A 15,561-nucleotide genomic window follows, 5' to 3' on the forward strand; every position below is an offset into this window, starting at 1 on the left:
ATATTTATCTACGTGTTTTGAAGTGTTTGGTATGGATTGGCTTGCAGTAGAATCTCCTTTATAGCATAGCTGAAGTAGGCGTGATGTTCTTGTCCCTTGTCCCCTTCCCCAACGGAGGTTGAAAAGTGCCTGTGTTTGGTTAATGTGTAAATAAAGAATTAAAGGTGAACATGATCTTGACATCACTACACTGTAGAAGAAATTAGACCAATAAGGGAATTGGATGGAAAATCTATAGAATATTGTGAGTTTGGTACAATTCCTTGTGGCTAGGGTGGCCAAGGCATGGATCAAACTCCCAGAAAAGAGGTTGGGGTTCATCAAAAGACAATAAAAGCACAGGGAAGCTCAGGAAGTAGAAAATCAAGCATTCAGATTCTGTCATTCAAGATCCACTGATGTGCAGGTGGTCGAGAAGTGATGAGACTAGACCAGCTTGGTGGTCTATAGTTTCATTCAGCTTGCTTCCATGATCACTGCTTACTCCTAATTACACACTTCTAAATAAGGATTGTAATAAGGTACCATGTCTGCTTCTGGTCAATGATGCTAACATAAAGAGGGCAAAGGGCAATAGTGTTATTGAGTAGTGGTATTAGCACATGCATTTTAGAGCACTGTAATTCCGCAATCTGATCTCTCCTACACCTCTCACTCCTCCTTCAACGGGTACACCTACGGTCTGCGCAAGTAACCGAGTCCATATCCACTTCCCGTACACTCCATTCAGACCTTCGCACAGACAAACTTTCCTGGAGCATTAAACACTTTCAGCACTTCACCTCTATCCCCAGAGATTGGCATGAGAGTCCAAAGCAGCCCAATAGTAGCAATTTTCGACCATATCTGGGAATCTGTTTTGCTGGTCCTCACCCTATATTACAATTAACTTGGTCATAAAAAGTGATGAAATACAAAAATGTGTCATTTAGCATACTTTAAACAAAATGGGAAACCTAATATACCCTTGGAGGCTTGGGCAGTTAAATATTAACTGTTGAGACAGCAGCATTTCTTGAGGAGCCGGGCCCCGTACGAATCACTCGATTGAAACAAGTGTTATCCTGAGCAAACCCCTTCAGGTTGCATGTTGAAGTTTGTCTAATTGGTTTGGATATTCATCAGGTTTTCCAATAACCTGCAAGTCCGGAGTCTTGGGCCTGGAACTTTTTGTAACTTCAACCAATCATCTGGTTCAATGCTATTGCTTGACCAGCTAATAAGGGTCAATTTTTACTCGACATTCATCGTCCTGAAGATGGTCTGATGGACTTTTAAGCCACAACAGACCGAAACGTCAATAAGTTCATCTAATTCCTTTGCCATTTTTTCTGTCAGCAATTGTTTTCTGCCTTTAGTTTTTCACTGTCAAATTATCTGTTAGGAATAGATGTTGACACGAATGATTTGAAGGCTATCATTTGTATGAATTATTTATCTGCCTTTGTCATTGTGTTTAGATATCAGTTTGTGTACCCTAAATGTTATTCAACCACATTAAATGAGTTTGAATTGAGAAATTTACACCAGTGTTTTGCTAATTGGTTATGATTAAATTATATATCAACTGGAATTTTGAATGAGTAAAATTGTTTTATAGATTCTTCACGTTTGTCACGATTTTGGGCTAATCATTTCAAGTAATTTTGCCAATTATTTCATCTTAGTTTCCTAAAGTAAATCCCTTGTAGGCCTCTTTACCTATTACTATTTAGCATACTGAGCAGCAGATTGCAGCAGGAGGGAGGGAGTGTAAGAATTAAACAGGTAATAGGGGGAAATGGCACTAATGTGGGCATGCATGGCCCTAAAATACCTGTAGTAGTGTTGTGCCCAAACATTGGGTGAATCGCAACGGTGTTAACCTCAAAGTCTATGAGTCACAGTGTCCCTAGAGACCAGAATAAAAACAGCATTTCAGAATAGTCACAAAAGAAAGGACTGACTCAAAAATGGAGCTCAAGATTAGAAAAGCATGAAGGTTTAGTACAAACATTAAAGACATAATATACAAAACAGTAAATTGCAAATGCAGTAGTAAACTCCTTCAATCACATAGAAGTCATTTGCCATGAACGCTATCAGCATACTGAATAATACAATAATGGGCAAGCATCTGAGAAATACCAAGCCTCAACAGTGTAGCAACATCAGTAAGAAATCGAACTGCATCCCTAGAAGCTCAGTAAAGGTGCCTCGCTCACCCCAAATGCAACGGTTTAAATGCAATTTTCCTGCATAGAAATTACAGCAACTGCAAAGTCAGCATAGAATGAACATTACTCAAAGAAATCACATTTTCCAATTTCAAAACATCACATAACCCTATCACCTCAGCACTAACCCACTACATGAATATTGATTCAGCCAGTCTGACCTAATATCATTCAAGGGTGTTAGAACAAATTAGTAACATAAACAAGAGAAAACCATTGTGAATTAATGCACTACCGGCAGAAAGTATCTTGGACATTGTAGCAAAAGGATTTCCTCTAGCAAGCTCTTCGAGAACAGTGTCATTTAGAAATAAATAATCCACATCTTGCTGCAAGTAATGCCAGTCAAGAAATAAAAACACAGAATGAACATCATGATATGGCATCCATTTTGAACAAGATGGCGTCAGATCCTAAATGAGGCTTAGTTATCCTAAGCTAAAAATACATTCACACATCATAATGATTTTGTTTTAATTGCATTAGCTCCACGACAGTATACACGTGAATTAAGGTACAGAGTGACTAATATTACTGCACATTTTAGTTTAAACATACAAACGCTCCCTCGCTATGTATGGTAACTCTTCTCCCTTCTGTTCTTTTCGAGGAGTATTTGAAAATAGTTTGTGCTATATATTTTTTAAATTGTGTTACATCCTAAAATCAGCAATTAGAAAATGTGTAAGCAATTGCCAGTGACCAGTAGAGATTTAAACTGTTGCTTTTGCCCTTTTATTCGAAGATAAATCTTTATTCCTTTCATCCCCAGCAACTCATGCGTGAGAGGCAGCAGATGGCCAGCAGGCCCTTCGCCTCTGTGGACGTGGCTCTGGAGGTGGGGGATGAACATGCAGACTTCATTCGTGGTCCACTGGAGGTAGGCGCATTGTCTCCATGAGGGGGTGGTGGCTGTTGAGTATTGTGTATTGCTGCTGGCCTCAGTACCTGCTGCCGACATCAAGCACATTTTTTTGCTGTCATATTTGGTAGCTCCATGAGTGTGAATTTGTGCACCGCAGATGAATGAAAGGTTTTGTAGAGGGGGACAGCTACTCCGAAGATTGTTCCGGGTCTATTTCTAAAAGCAGAAAAATCCAATTGCCAATTCCAGATTAAACCATATTGAATGTATCGTTTTAAGGAGTTTTAAATGAAGACTGATCGCTAGTGTGGCGTAATTGGAAAGGTATGGAGTCATGAATATATGAAAGGTGGCATTCTGAGGCTTTGATGAGACTGACAAGGGTTTCTGGTGCAAAAGCCTTCACGCCTGTATCTCTTGCGAGTTCCACAAAATCTGAGCACTTTGCAGTGGTTGCTCAGGTCTACGGTGTTTCCCTAATGTTTTGGGGCTGTCAAGACTTCTACTTTTGGGTTGACTGGTTACATCACCCCAGCTCGCCTTCCCTGCACTGGGAGTCTGTTTGATGGGTTCAAGAACTCCATTGTGTCTGGTTCATGAGTGATTCAGCGCTGCCCAGTGGTTCGCGAGAACTGTCGCCCTTCGGAGGGTTCTCCAAGTGTTGCTTTGATTACCCTGCACTTGAAACACTGAGGCTGCGCAGGATACTCTGGCCAAGGCCTGTTTGTATTGGACTTTAAATGGGGTTTATTAGACTCCTGGGTCTCCTCTCTTGGACCACAGTCTAAATTGTTGGTATCTTTATTAAAATCTTCACATGGATCATTTACATACAGTGACCTTTAACTTCTGTGTGGCTAGCGAGGCTGCTAAATTGTTGGGATCTTTATTATAATCTTCACATGCATCATTTTACATAGAGTGACCTTTAACTTCTGTGTGGCTAGCGAGGTTGCTAAATTGTTGGTATCTTTATTAAAATCTTCACATGCATCATTTACATACAGTGACCTTTAACTTCTGTGTGGCTAGCGAGGCTGCATTTTACAGACTGGATTGCTTGGAGCTCAGTGCTTTTTTCCTGAATGAATCACTTCGTTTTCAAATAAAATATTTACACAAGAAAAAAATAATACGATCCACTTCAGTACAATAGAATGACTTTTTTTGTATTCCCTACAGTGCATTGTGGGGTGTTGTAACAACAAGGACCCGGCATGATATTGAATTGTAATAAGGCAGCGGACAGTAAAATAACATTGAAAATATGCTCTATGCAATTTCTCTTAACATAACCAACTACATTTCACAAGACCTTTATATTTATACTTCTTTTCCAAAATAAAAGAATACCTTCCTATACCAGGTGAACTATGTATGTCTTTTGCCCGAAATGTGTTTTAATCGACTGGATACAAGGCATTGTAATTTGTTGTGAACTGGCTGAAAACCTGCTCCTGATGGCACCAGGGCATATTTTGCCCGCTCAAGCACAGTCACAAAGTGTTTTCTTAAAACATTCTTACAGTAATTGGCAGTTAATTAGAACATATCACTTTATATTAATCACCCAAACGCTGTGCTTTCCTGTGGCCAGGGGTCTGCAAAACACTTGCAAAAAACTCACAAAGATTGCAGCCTGGATCAATTATGAAATGGTTTACTGCTTACGTCACAACCACAGTTGTCAATCAAGAGCATGTTAAGTACTAGCACAGGGCAGGAGCTTCATCCTCCAATGAAAAAAAAACCACATAGAGCCAGATGTACTAAACTGTTTAGTTGCCGCAACCCCTCCAATTTGCAAAATCAAAGGGTTTATGACTTCTTGAAAGTCATTTGCTATGTACTAAACCTAAACGTTGGCCTACTCCTAAAATAGGTTTAGAAATGTAAACCGAATGGAAGTTTGAAGGCACATGTTTAGGATATCCCTTTCAAATTGCTTTGTTTTATTTTGATTACCAAAACCATTGATAAGTTACTGACTCCCAAGTATGGCTGGTAACTGATTCGCAAAGAGGAAGGAGTTGCCTGTGGACCTCCTCCCCTTTGAGAATTGGCGTTGCATCTTCAGGGGGAGTAGGCAGTGGTCCAACTGATGTATTCCTAGTTTTGCCCTGAGCTGTGCCCTCGGGGCAGCACTTTCTCCCATTCAAAATTACTACTTTTCAACCTTTCCTAAAAATAGTTAGGGTATTTATAACTTTCCCCAAATATTTCAGGACTGGAGTTAGAATGCCAAATAAGCCTCCAGGAATATTGGGGAAGGTTGCTCTGTTCCCAGATATTCTAAGACAAGAATTAAAATAGTAAATTTGACCTTCTAGTGTCCGCCATGCCCCACTGCTGCTCTGAGACTACTGTGCCTTCTCTCTTTGAAGTTTTTCAAAATGTAATGTTTTTTCACAGTACCCATTTCCTCTGAGGATATCACAGTTTTTTTAACAAAAAACAAAAAGGTTTTCCATTTTGAAAACAATCACCGGGATGGTGGTCTTCTGCCCTTGCTGCCCACCATCTCTGTGATTGTAGTCAATAAGATGAAGTCGCAATTTGCGACACGCTAAATTAATATTCATTAGGCAGGTAGTTTTGCGACTCCTTCAGAATCTGTATTTTGTGAACCAACCTATTAGTATCGAGGCTAAGTTGGCAAAAAAAGCTATTGGTCACAATTTGCAACCACTTTTTGCGACCATCATCATAGTACATCTAGCTTTTAATGTACATTTTACGTGAATGAAATTGGAGGAGGCATACTTTTACTCACCTGTTTTGTCAGAGATCACTGAGGAAAAGTATTTACAGGTGACAGAAAAGGTATAAGAACTGTATTTAAAAATTAAAAGCAGGGTCACAGAACAAGAATTTGAACCAGTTTGTCAGTGCGTGGAGCTGCACGTGGAACAGAATATTACTCTGGAAAACTAACTAGAATTATGGCAATATGAGACAGCATCAAAAGAATTCAAGTTGACCCTCATGTTGTGAAGTCATTGCTTTCATATTGCCCACAAATGACCAAAAGAGGAATCATTCACATGAGTATTTTATTTAAAGAAGTAAATGCTGGGCATGGGTATGACATGAGATTCCTAATGTTGCTGACACCTAGAGTCTCTTAAACGTCTAGAAGGGTGCCAAGTGAGAATTTGTGTAAATATTACAAAGCATAATTGTAAATACCTTATTCCCAGAGTTAGACCCCATAGGCGTTGTACTGCTTTGTCAGTGGTTGTCACAAGGGCACCTGTATACGTCTTATAGTAAAGGGAGAAGAGGTAGCTTCTTTGGAATATTGGATCATAAAGTCTAATGGAGTTTGAGCAGATTATTAGTCTATCTTTCCATCCAAACACAGCTTTTAGTACTGTTGTTGAGAGTAAGAAATACAAACAACCTATTAGGGATGTAGATGAGGACTACTAAACCTATAGAAAGTGGAATGTAGGAAACAAACACGTCCATGGTGTTTAAAGACTACTGCATAAGTTATAAACATAGAAAATGAAATAAAGATATGTGATTGCTTTTATTTCAGATTGTAGACTTGAAGGATGGTGGCCATTAAAAATCAAGGATAAATAACGTGCTCTGTTTATCATTCTCCATCGTTGTTTGTAAATCCACAGATAAGGCTGGGGATTGATTGTTTTAGTGGGTAGGCTGGGGTTTTGCTTCAGGACCGGCACTATTGCACGCCTCTAAAACAAATTGAGCATCCACAGAGAGTTGGTGATTTTAAGGGAATCTTTTTCCTTGGTTATTTTTGCCTTTCAAGGACAGGCTTGGAAGGCAGAATCTGTTAATATTGTTGTTGGTTCTACTTCTTTTTGCAGTTCATCTTGTTTAAAAAAAAAAGTAGTTGTATTAAAACTGGAGCCTTACCATCCGCATGGAGTGAGGATACACATGCGAAAGAAGTGGTGGATTCTATAAATTCAGAGATTTTGTGCGTTTAGCACTGTAGAAGGGTTTGAATTGGGACCCCACAAGAAGATACCTTAGGTTTATTACCATGGGTGTATCTCAAGCAGCATTAGTGAAATCCAATCCTCGCTACGTGGTAAACCTGCCTCGCTTTCAATGATCATTTGGTCATTTACCTCGCAAGTGAGACTGCCATCAAAAGTACCCCTTAGTGCCAGTTGCAATGGTGGACTTCATTGATCAGAATACAAGATCAGAGGGCTTTGTGGTGACCACAGTGTGTCTTGATGGAAGTGGTATTAGATTGTGGCACAATCCACCAAGGTGCAACTCAGCCACATCTTCTTTTCTCTGAGAACATTCTTACTGTTTGTTGGAGGTCTGCAAGCCTGCTACCTACCTTTCGAAGCACAATTGAGGGTATCTTGGTTTCTGACTATAACCTCTATCTTTAGGTGGCCTTTGCTAGCCCTGTCTTCATTCATTTTTAAGCATAGGCTAGCATCTTCTCACTATTGACTATCATAATATACATTCCTAGGACCCGGCTTTTAATGGCGCTGTTGTTGTTGGGCCCGGCAGGCTTTGCTTTGTGTGTAATGGCCATGTTATTGTCTTGCATTAAGGTAAGTGTCGGCGCGCCGCACAGTGAGAGGCAGCGAACAATGCGCCGAGGCGCAGGGCTGTCAGATCGGTGTAATAATGCATGAAATGGAGCTCGATTGCTGGCGTCTGGAAACTCAGACACACAAAAATTGCAAGCTGGGATTTATTATGCATGGCCGAAGTAGTGCCGCAGACCAGGCGTGCTGCACCGCTCCTGTACATCATTTGTTATCGAGCAAAAAGCTTTCAAGGTGTCTTGCCACAAAGGGCCGTGGACGATTATCAGGGAACAATATCAAAGACTCGCATTTTTTGAAAAAAAAAACTGTTTGGACTTTGCAGACGTAAAAGCTGCTTCATTCCTTTCCAGAAGAATAACCCAATCCTTACACAGGGTTTAATGGAGTTGGTTCTTTTTAAGGTGATATTTTGGGTGTTTGTAGCCTACTACTACCCAGCCCATGATAGGCCTGACGTATAAAGACGAATGCCTATTTTTTTGTGAAATCAGAAGAGGTCTTGCAGTCAATTCAAAGGCTCTGACAACCCATTATAAGGGCCTTGCTATTCCTGATAGGCCTTAGTATGCATAGGGTCCCAATCATAGGGTCGTCACAGCCATCCTGGGCCGAGGCAACCTTTCACGTGTCAGTCTTCATGTGCTCATTTAAACCATCATATGTGGGCAAGCAATCAAGGCAGCGCATCACAGCTTAAGATTTGCTGTTGCATGCTCATATACCCAGGGGCGTAGCTTCATGGGGGGTGTTTGGGGTATTAGACCCCCTTAAACATGTATTATGTTGAAAATAGTTGGTTACTAGTGCTTTCAGTCGGGTATGGTGAAGTGCCTGTCGGATTTCACCTGAAATTTTCACATGCCCACACTGACAAAACCACACATACACTGTCTTTATTTAGAGGGCCTAAAATATGTTAATTAGCTTGCAAAATGCTGTCTTTTAAGTTCCCCCAACAGTCCGCCCTCCTGTATTGTTTCTCTGCCCCTTATGCCCCGCTCATGTCCTGCTTCTAATATATTGTTTGTATGTTGTGGGAGAAAATGCAGCCATTTGGACAGTGTCCTGACACGTCTGCCAGTGCCATCAAGTTCATAGTACACTTCCCATTGGACACTTTGCCATCCTATGATAAAGCAAAGCATGCTATTGAGCACGTGCACCTAAAAACACACTTACAGGCAAGCAATGGGTACATGACAGCCATGCATTCTACCCTTTCCTTACCACTCATATCTATGACTTTACTCACAACACAATAGCTTGACTCTGTCTTCTCTTCTACTCCGTGGACTGTTATAAAATGATTGGGGTGACTCACAGACTCCAGAGGCTGCTGTATTTTGTGTTTTCCCAAAGCATTACAAGCATGGTGACTACTGTCGGACCAGAATACCATCTTTGTTTTCCATTCTGTGGTTACAAACCTTCAAACTTTTCATCCCTGGCCTCAAGCCCTTGTGGATACCCCTTCCACTTGATTGTGGACCAGGACAGTGTGTTGCCTCAAACAACCACTGCACCGCTCAGAGTTTTCAAACACTGCACTTTTTCCCCTGGCTTGCAGGACACCTGCTCCATCCACAAGTACCATATCTGACCTTGATAGGTCTGAGATCTTTGGGCTCACTGTGGCAGTTTACCTTCATTAACTGTTTGCTCTAATTTTAGTTCTGGACGAAGACGTGAATACATCAGTTTATTCATTAATTCATTCATCCATTTATATTGGAGTTTCGTAGAGTGACGCGTGTCCCTGGGTGTTTGCTTCAGAGTACTGCAAGTCTTGGAGGACAGAATCTTTGTCCTTCAATTGGATTGATGGAGTCTGATCAGAGGACTGAAGCCTTCTCTGACAGTCTTCAGTTGTAACCCCTTTCACGCATGAAACTCGGTTGTGGGTCATTTGAAACACTGAGTTTTCGATTGCTTCTGAACTGTATGCAGTTTGGTTCTGTTCTCATGTTTAGGAACTGGGGTCTGCAGCCTCTGCTCCTCAGCTCACTCCAGAAGTCTAGATCAAGATTTCAGCCATTTGATGGTGTATGAATGAAGATTATTAGTTTGGGCACAACAGGGGAGTGTGTCTGTGGGGTTGAGAGCTCAGTAGTTTGAGCTATATTCCTGATAGGACTTAGAAAACATCCATGTGTCCACCCAGAGCCTGTGGAACACTTTTTGTGCAGGCTTTATGTGGTCATTGCATAGGTTAATTCAGGCACATTTTGGTGGCCAGGTTTTGCAACAGGTGAAGCCTGTTCATGAGTTTTTTTGCTGACTCGTGTAAATGCCATTGCAGAATTCTCGGCTTGCCATGCCCAATGGTATAGTTAGCTACATCTGGAGTTCAGTTTGAAGAAAAGGGAGACTATTCCCAGTGCTTTAAATGGAAATATAGAAATGCAGGTGCTCACTTTTTAGAGCACCCATTGACTTCTGAGAAGTGCCAATACTCTCCCATTAAATTTATGGAAGAGGTGTTCAGAAGTGCTGGTATTCTCCCTTTCATATTAAAGAAGTTCAGTTTCTCAGTACCGGACAGTGCATGACAATTAAAGGACTGACTATCCCAGAGGACATTGACGCAATTTGTTGGCTTGGAACGCAAGCAAAAGATCCGCCTCAGGAATAATCCACAAGTCCCTTACTTTTTAAAAGAAGTTTTTTTTCTGGAGGAGTCAATTTCTTTAGATGCTTCCGTCTGCCCTTCCTTCCCAGTACACAAACAAGTATTGGCAAAGGTAATGACTCAGTCAATGCTTGTTTTAAGTGCAGTGGTGCATGGTTGCTGATCTGCTTGGATTCTCTCAGTTAATCTATGGATCCCCAGGTAGTCGTAGGCCTCTGATGCAACTGCCCCCTTCCTCTTGTGTGTAGCTTACTCATACTTGGCAAAGCTATTGTTCTAAATTGTATATGACATGATTGGCAAGCAACCTGATATAAGACACTGCATGTCTATGCGTATTCTATAGGTTTTACCCAGTTCTTAATTGTTTTTTTTTAACCATTTTTATTATTACTGTATTCTTGCCAAAACTAGGAACACTCAAGCTTGTCACATTAATCTGCTAACTTTTACAGTGCATGGAGTGACTGCTCTGACTTCCTAACCCTAGTTGTGAAATATGAGCAGCTAAACTGAAAGGGTTTTTTTCTTATTTTTATGGCAGTTGAGGAAGTGCCATGTATCAGTTGCTTGTGGCTGGACAATGTTATTAGCTAAACAACCGGGCCAGTATTGCCAGCAACATTTTTAAAGACATATATTGAGCCAGGCAATTTTGCGGATATGAAGTTTTTTTTTGTAAATAACTGGACAACCGTAAGTTGCACATTGCGGTGCAATACAAGTTTGTGTATTGTGCCCGTGGGCCTCCTCATACCAATAAGATTAAAATAACTACAATGGAGAAAATGTCATCCAGCAGTTATGCAGCCGCCTGTCGAAACAATAAACCTTAACTACAATCCTGGCTGTCACTCTGAACAATATTGTGTGATCCTGGACAGAGTATTTTTTCTCCCTCTGCTTCATTTCCCATATCTGTCAAACCCAATGCTTCAGAAGCAGTTCTGAATAAGTCGGAAATTACTACCAGTGGTTTACCCTACCTTATAGAGTACATTTCTGACTTTTAGAATTCCCGACGGATATGTCCCACATTCCCCAGAGTAGTTTTATAAATATAACTCAAAACGGAAACACGCAGCAGCTCACCCAGAGAGCCCTGAAGACTTGCATCAAGATCTTCCCTTGATTAGATTTAGAGATATAAAAACCTGACATTGAATATTTGGCGAGGAGCAGTCTGAACTATCACTGTTATGAACTGCAGGGGCAGCTTCTCAATTAGAGTGGAGGAACGTCGCCCCGCCAACTAAAATGCCCCCAAAATCCTCAAAATGAAAAATAAAATGGTAATATAGTTTATTTATTACTATTTTATCTGTGGCCTGCTGAGTGACCGCAGCAGGCAGGAGTGGTGGGCTGTCTGTAAACTAGTTTAAAGTGCGCATGTCCTTTTGGCCGACTGTCTTGTGACGACCAGCCAGACATGCACAATTTCAACCTCTCAACCCAGCTGTCTAAGACAGCTAGGTTGAGAGGCAGCACGGTTAACAGCACAAGAGAATCACCAGGATTGGTTAAGGGAGTTGACTAGGGCCTGCACGAAATACCAGAGTGGACAAGGTGGAGGGTGCATCATGCCAGCATGTAAGGTAAGTACATTTTCTTATTATTTTATTTGCACCTTACATGTAGCGTGTTGCGAAAGTGCATGCACCCACCCCTTTGTCGGCCCCTCTCCCCATTCACTCTCCGTAGATGCCAGCCGCCACTGCTTTCAGGGCAGAAACTGAGATGCCTGGGAAGATCTTGAAGATTAGGTGGTGTCAGTGTGTATTGTTCCTTGGAGAATCTTGGATAGGAGTTGGTGTCAGTCCATGTACTTCCTAAGGACTCTTCTGTGGAGCCTCTGTGATGTGGCGTTCAGCTTTAGATCCATAGCACACTAGCAGTCTCCTCTTTATGATGTATGTGACAAAATGAGAATCTTGAATCATTCCTTTTTGGGCATGCTTTCCTGTTGTCATTTCAGGTGTGCTTCTCCTTGCTCGTTCAGTTTCCAAGCATGCGTGATCCTTCTCGCTGCTTCTCTACTCGGTGCTCACTATTTTGAACATGCGGGCATGAGCTCAATAGTTAGTTGTGGAGATGCCATTTGATACCACTGAATAAATCCTAGACATTCCTACAGAAAATAAAGATCCCAAACTTCTGACTGAGAGAGAATGGTAAAAGTGTTGCGTGTATAAAGCATTGTTGTTGACATCATGGGTTCTCCCATCCATCTTGACTAACTAGGCCAACATGAGGCACTGGATACTAGTTTAAATGGAATCTGATGATGGTACTTGAATTTGCAAAGTTGCGGTAGTGGGCTTCAGTGCTGCATCTATGCTGTATCAGTGTTTTAAGAAATTCACAGAGCGCCGAATTATATATTTATAGGGTGATCACCACACTTCAGGTCCCTATAGACAATGTCTCTAGTTCTGACCTCTTCACCTCCAAATCTTGATTTTAGGTGTGTTAATCTAATTAGTTCAATTGAACCAAAACAAGACTACACCGCACACAATGCATTAGACTATTGCATTAATGTCAAGGACAGGAAACAGTGTACGTACTGACTTGGAGGGAGTTGGTTTACCCTATATATTTGTAGCTAAACACTTGCTCAAAATATTAGTTAAGTGGTTTACTATGGTGCAGCAAGCAGTGAAAAGGCATATCTTAAAAAATGAAAATCTTACGATGTGTGGGGAACAGAGGGTGATGAAACAAGCAAAGATCTTACAGGCATCCACCAACACTCATAGTGTAGGGGATGGAAAGGGATTAGTGGGACTGGGTGATGGTGCTATTGAGACCTTCAGCGAAGGAGGAGGATACCCCAAAGCTGTCTTTTAAACTATAGAGAGCCATGTAGCCTCCAATGAGTGAAATCACACCAACACACATATGATACTAACAGTAGTTCCATCGTCCATGTAAATATACTAACTTTGATGAGGCCATCATAGAATTATGTTTGTTGCACTGAAACAAAAAATGTCACTGATGAATTAGTAACACTAGTGCACTTTATGTCACTGCCTAGAATCAATAGGATCCAAGTGCCTAGTAGAAACAAAAAGCATGACTTTATGGAAATTCACATTTATACTTTTAAAACTCAACTCAAGTTAAGCTTTAGGGAAGGGGAAACACTTTGTCACAACCATGGCAGGTGGTTGATGATGATGATGTAGTGCTGGGAATAAACAGATATGAGTGTCAGCATCCAATATTTGGGATTTGAAGAGCAACTCAAGAAAGAAGAACATGAGCCAGGTTGACCCAAAACCAAGATGTGGTATAGGAGAGAATCTAGTTCACAGGTCCAGTAAGACCGGAGTCAGACTGGGACAAGAAATAGGCCCGCGCACCAAAACAAGAGTGTTCACGTTTAAAAATTGGCCAGTAAACAACAAATAGGCCATATTTAAGATGTTATGTCTGGCTGGGGAGCAGCAGGTGTTTGTGCTCGCTGCAGGCAATGTGAGAAATGCTGCAGTGAATTTCACTGTGTCCTTTTCCTATCTAAAATATACAATATTGAGCCATCCCTTATTTTCTACCCACAAACTTCTATGACACATTGGCATCCAAAATGCATCATCCTGATTCCCTTAATCTTGTCGCCCTCCGTCCCTCTCTCCAGGTCCCACTTTTCCGCCTCCACTGTGACCCTCAGCGCACTCTAGACAACTATACCCTCTCATTCTGGGTTAGATACTGTGTTTCCCACAGAATTGTGGTAAATGAAGTTCTGCGTCATCTTCCCTGGATGGGTGCCGTTAAGCAGAAGTCCACTAATGCGCGCCCTGGATGGGCTCTGCGCGCTGTGGGGTCTTGTTTCCGGTACTGTTCCCTTCAGACACGACCAGGCATGATTCCCAGTTCTCGACCTGCAGGGAAGATGACGCAGAACTTCATTTACCACAATTCTGTGGGAGACTGCTGTGAGAGGCTTATCAAGCACAGCCTATCAGAAGGCGGCAGATTTACTTATGAGGCGCTGTGAACGCTGCCGAGACTCAGAAGGAAACAGCCTTTGAAAAAGCTATGTTAGTGAAACGCGTCAGGCTGCAGTCTGTGTGCTGCGGAGTCTAGGGGGTATCGCTGATCCCGGAGTGCGCCTTCGCCAGCTGGGGCGCACTGGAATATATATATATATATATATATATATATATGTGTGTGTGTGTATATACATATATATATATGCGTTCTCACCAAGTGTGCCTAGTCCTACAAACGCTAACAACGAAAAGATAAAACTTTGGTTCCCCACATCACGCCAATCCGGAGTACAGCCTTCTGGGAGTTGTAGTTTTGCAATGGCTGCAACAAGGCGGATGATCACATGGTTGGGGGCGTGTAGGATGTAAATAACGGACAATTGAGCTGGGCTACACAAACATGAGACGCGGCAGCAAAAGGTGTCTGAGGAAGGAATATAAACCGAAATGCATTATACCTACGCTGTCCAGTTCCAATTAAAAGCCTCACCTGAAGTTTCCCTGTTTGTGGCTGCTTCCTTCCAGTCGTTGGAGGGTGGATTCATATATATATATATATATATATATATATATATATATATATATATATATATATATATATATATATATATATATATATAGATATATATAGATATATAAAAATATATATATATATATATATATATATATATATATATCCTACTGGCGATAGCCAGTAGGTGTATATATAGTTAGGATTGTTTTCCATAGGGAAATCGCAACATTCTATTGGGAATAACTTTGGCGCCGGTTGAGGAATCTTCCTGAAATTTTCCTTAACTTTGCCTCGCGGCGCTCCGCTCCTTCTCTGAACGTTTGGGGGGGATTCGTCAAGCGGGGGCCGAGATAAAAGGGGAGTCCCAAAACGTGTTTTCCCCATGTTAATTTCCATAGGGCGGTTGGACTCACTTTTAGCCCGAACGGCTGAATGGTTTTCCACCAAACTTGGCAAAATTGTAGGGTCTGGTAGCCCGATGTGCCTTTGCTATGTCTCAAGATATGTGCTCCAGTGGTTTTTACGAAAATTAACTTTGAAAAAATGTATATTGGGCTACATTGGGCCATATATATGTTAGAGCCCAAATGTAGTCCAATGTAGCCCAATGTAGCCCAAAGATGGCCACCAGAGACAAAAAAAGCAAATGTAGCCCAAATATCAGCCAGATGTAGCCCAACCATAGCCCAATGACAGAATGTCCCAGAGTGTTCTAAAGAACAACTAGAGCGCTAACAGTCTTACTTATGACAAAAGTATGGCACACCTGAAGTCATC

At 41.4% G+C, this 15,561-nt stretch overlaps 1 protein-coding gene across 1 annotated transcript in view; it reads left to right on the top strand.

The window, feature by feature from the left end:
- ATRNL1 (attractin like 1) overlaps positions 1-15,561 on the top strand; it is a 2,439,979-nt gene that overhangs the window by 2,026,612 nt on the left and 397,806 nt on the right. The window contains exon 27 of the mRNA XM_078643887.1: positions 2,989-3,096. Within this exon, the coding sequence (XP_078500013.1) occupies positions 2,989-3,096 (108 nt within the window). The remainder of the gene's footprint in view (positions 1-2,988; positions 3,097-15,561) is intronic.

Source organism: Lissotriton helveticus, chromosome 5_1, assembly GCF_964261635.1.
Source record: "Lissotriton helveticus chromosome 5_1, aLisHel1.1, whole genome shotgun sequence".
In the NCBI taxonomy this organism is placed as follows: Eukaryota; Metazoa; Chordata; class Amphibia; order Caudata; family Salamandridae; genus Lissotriton; species Lissotriton helveticus.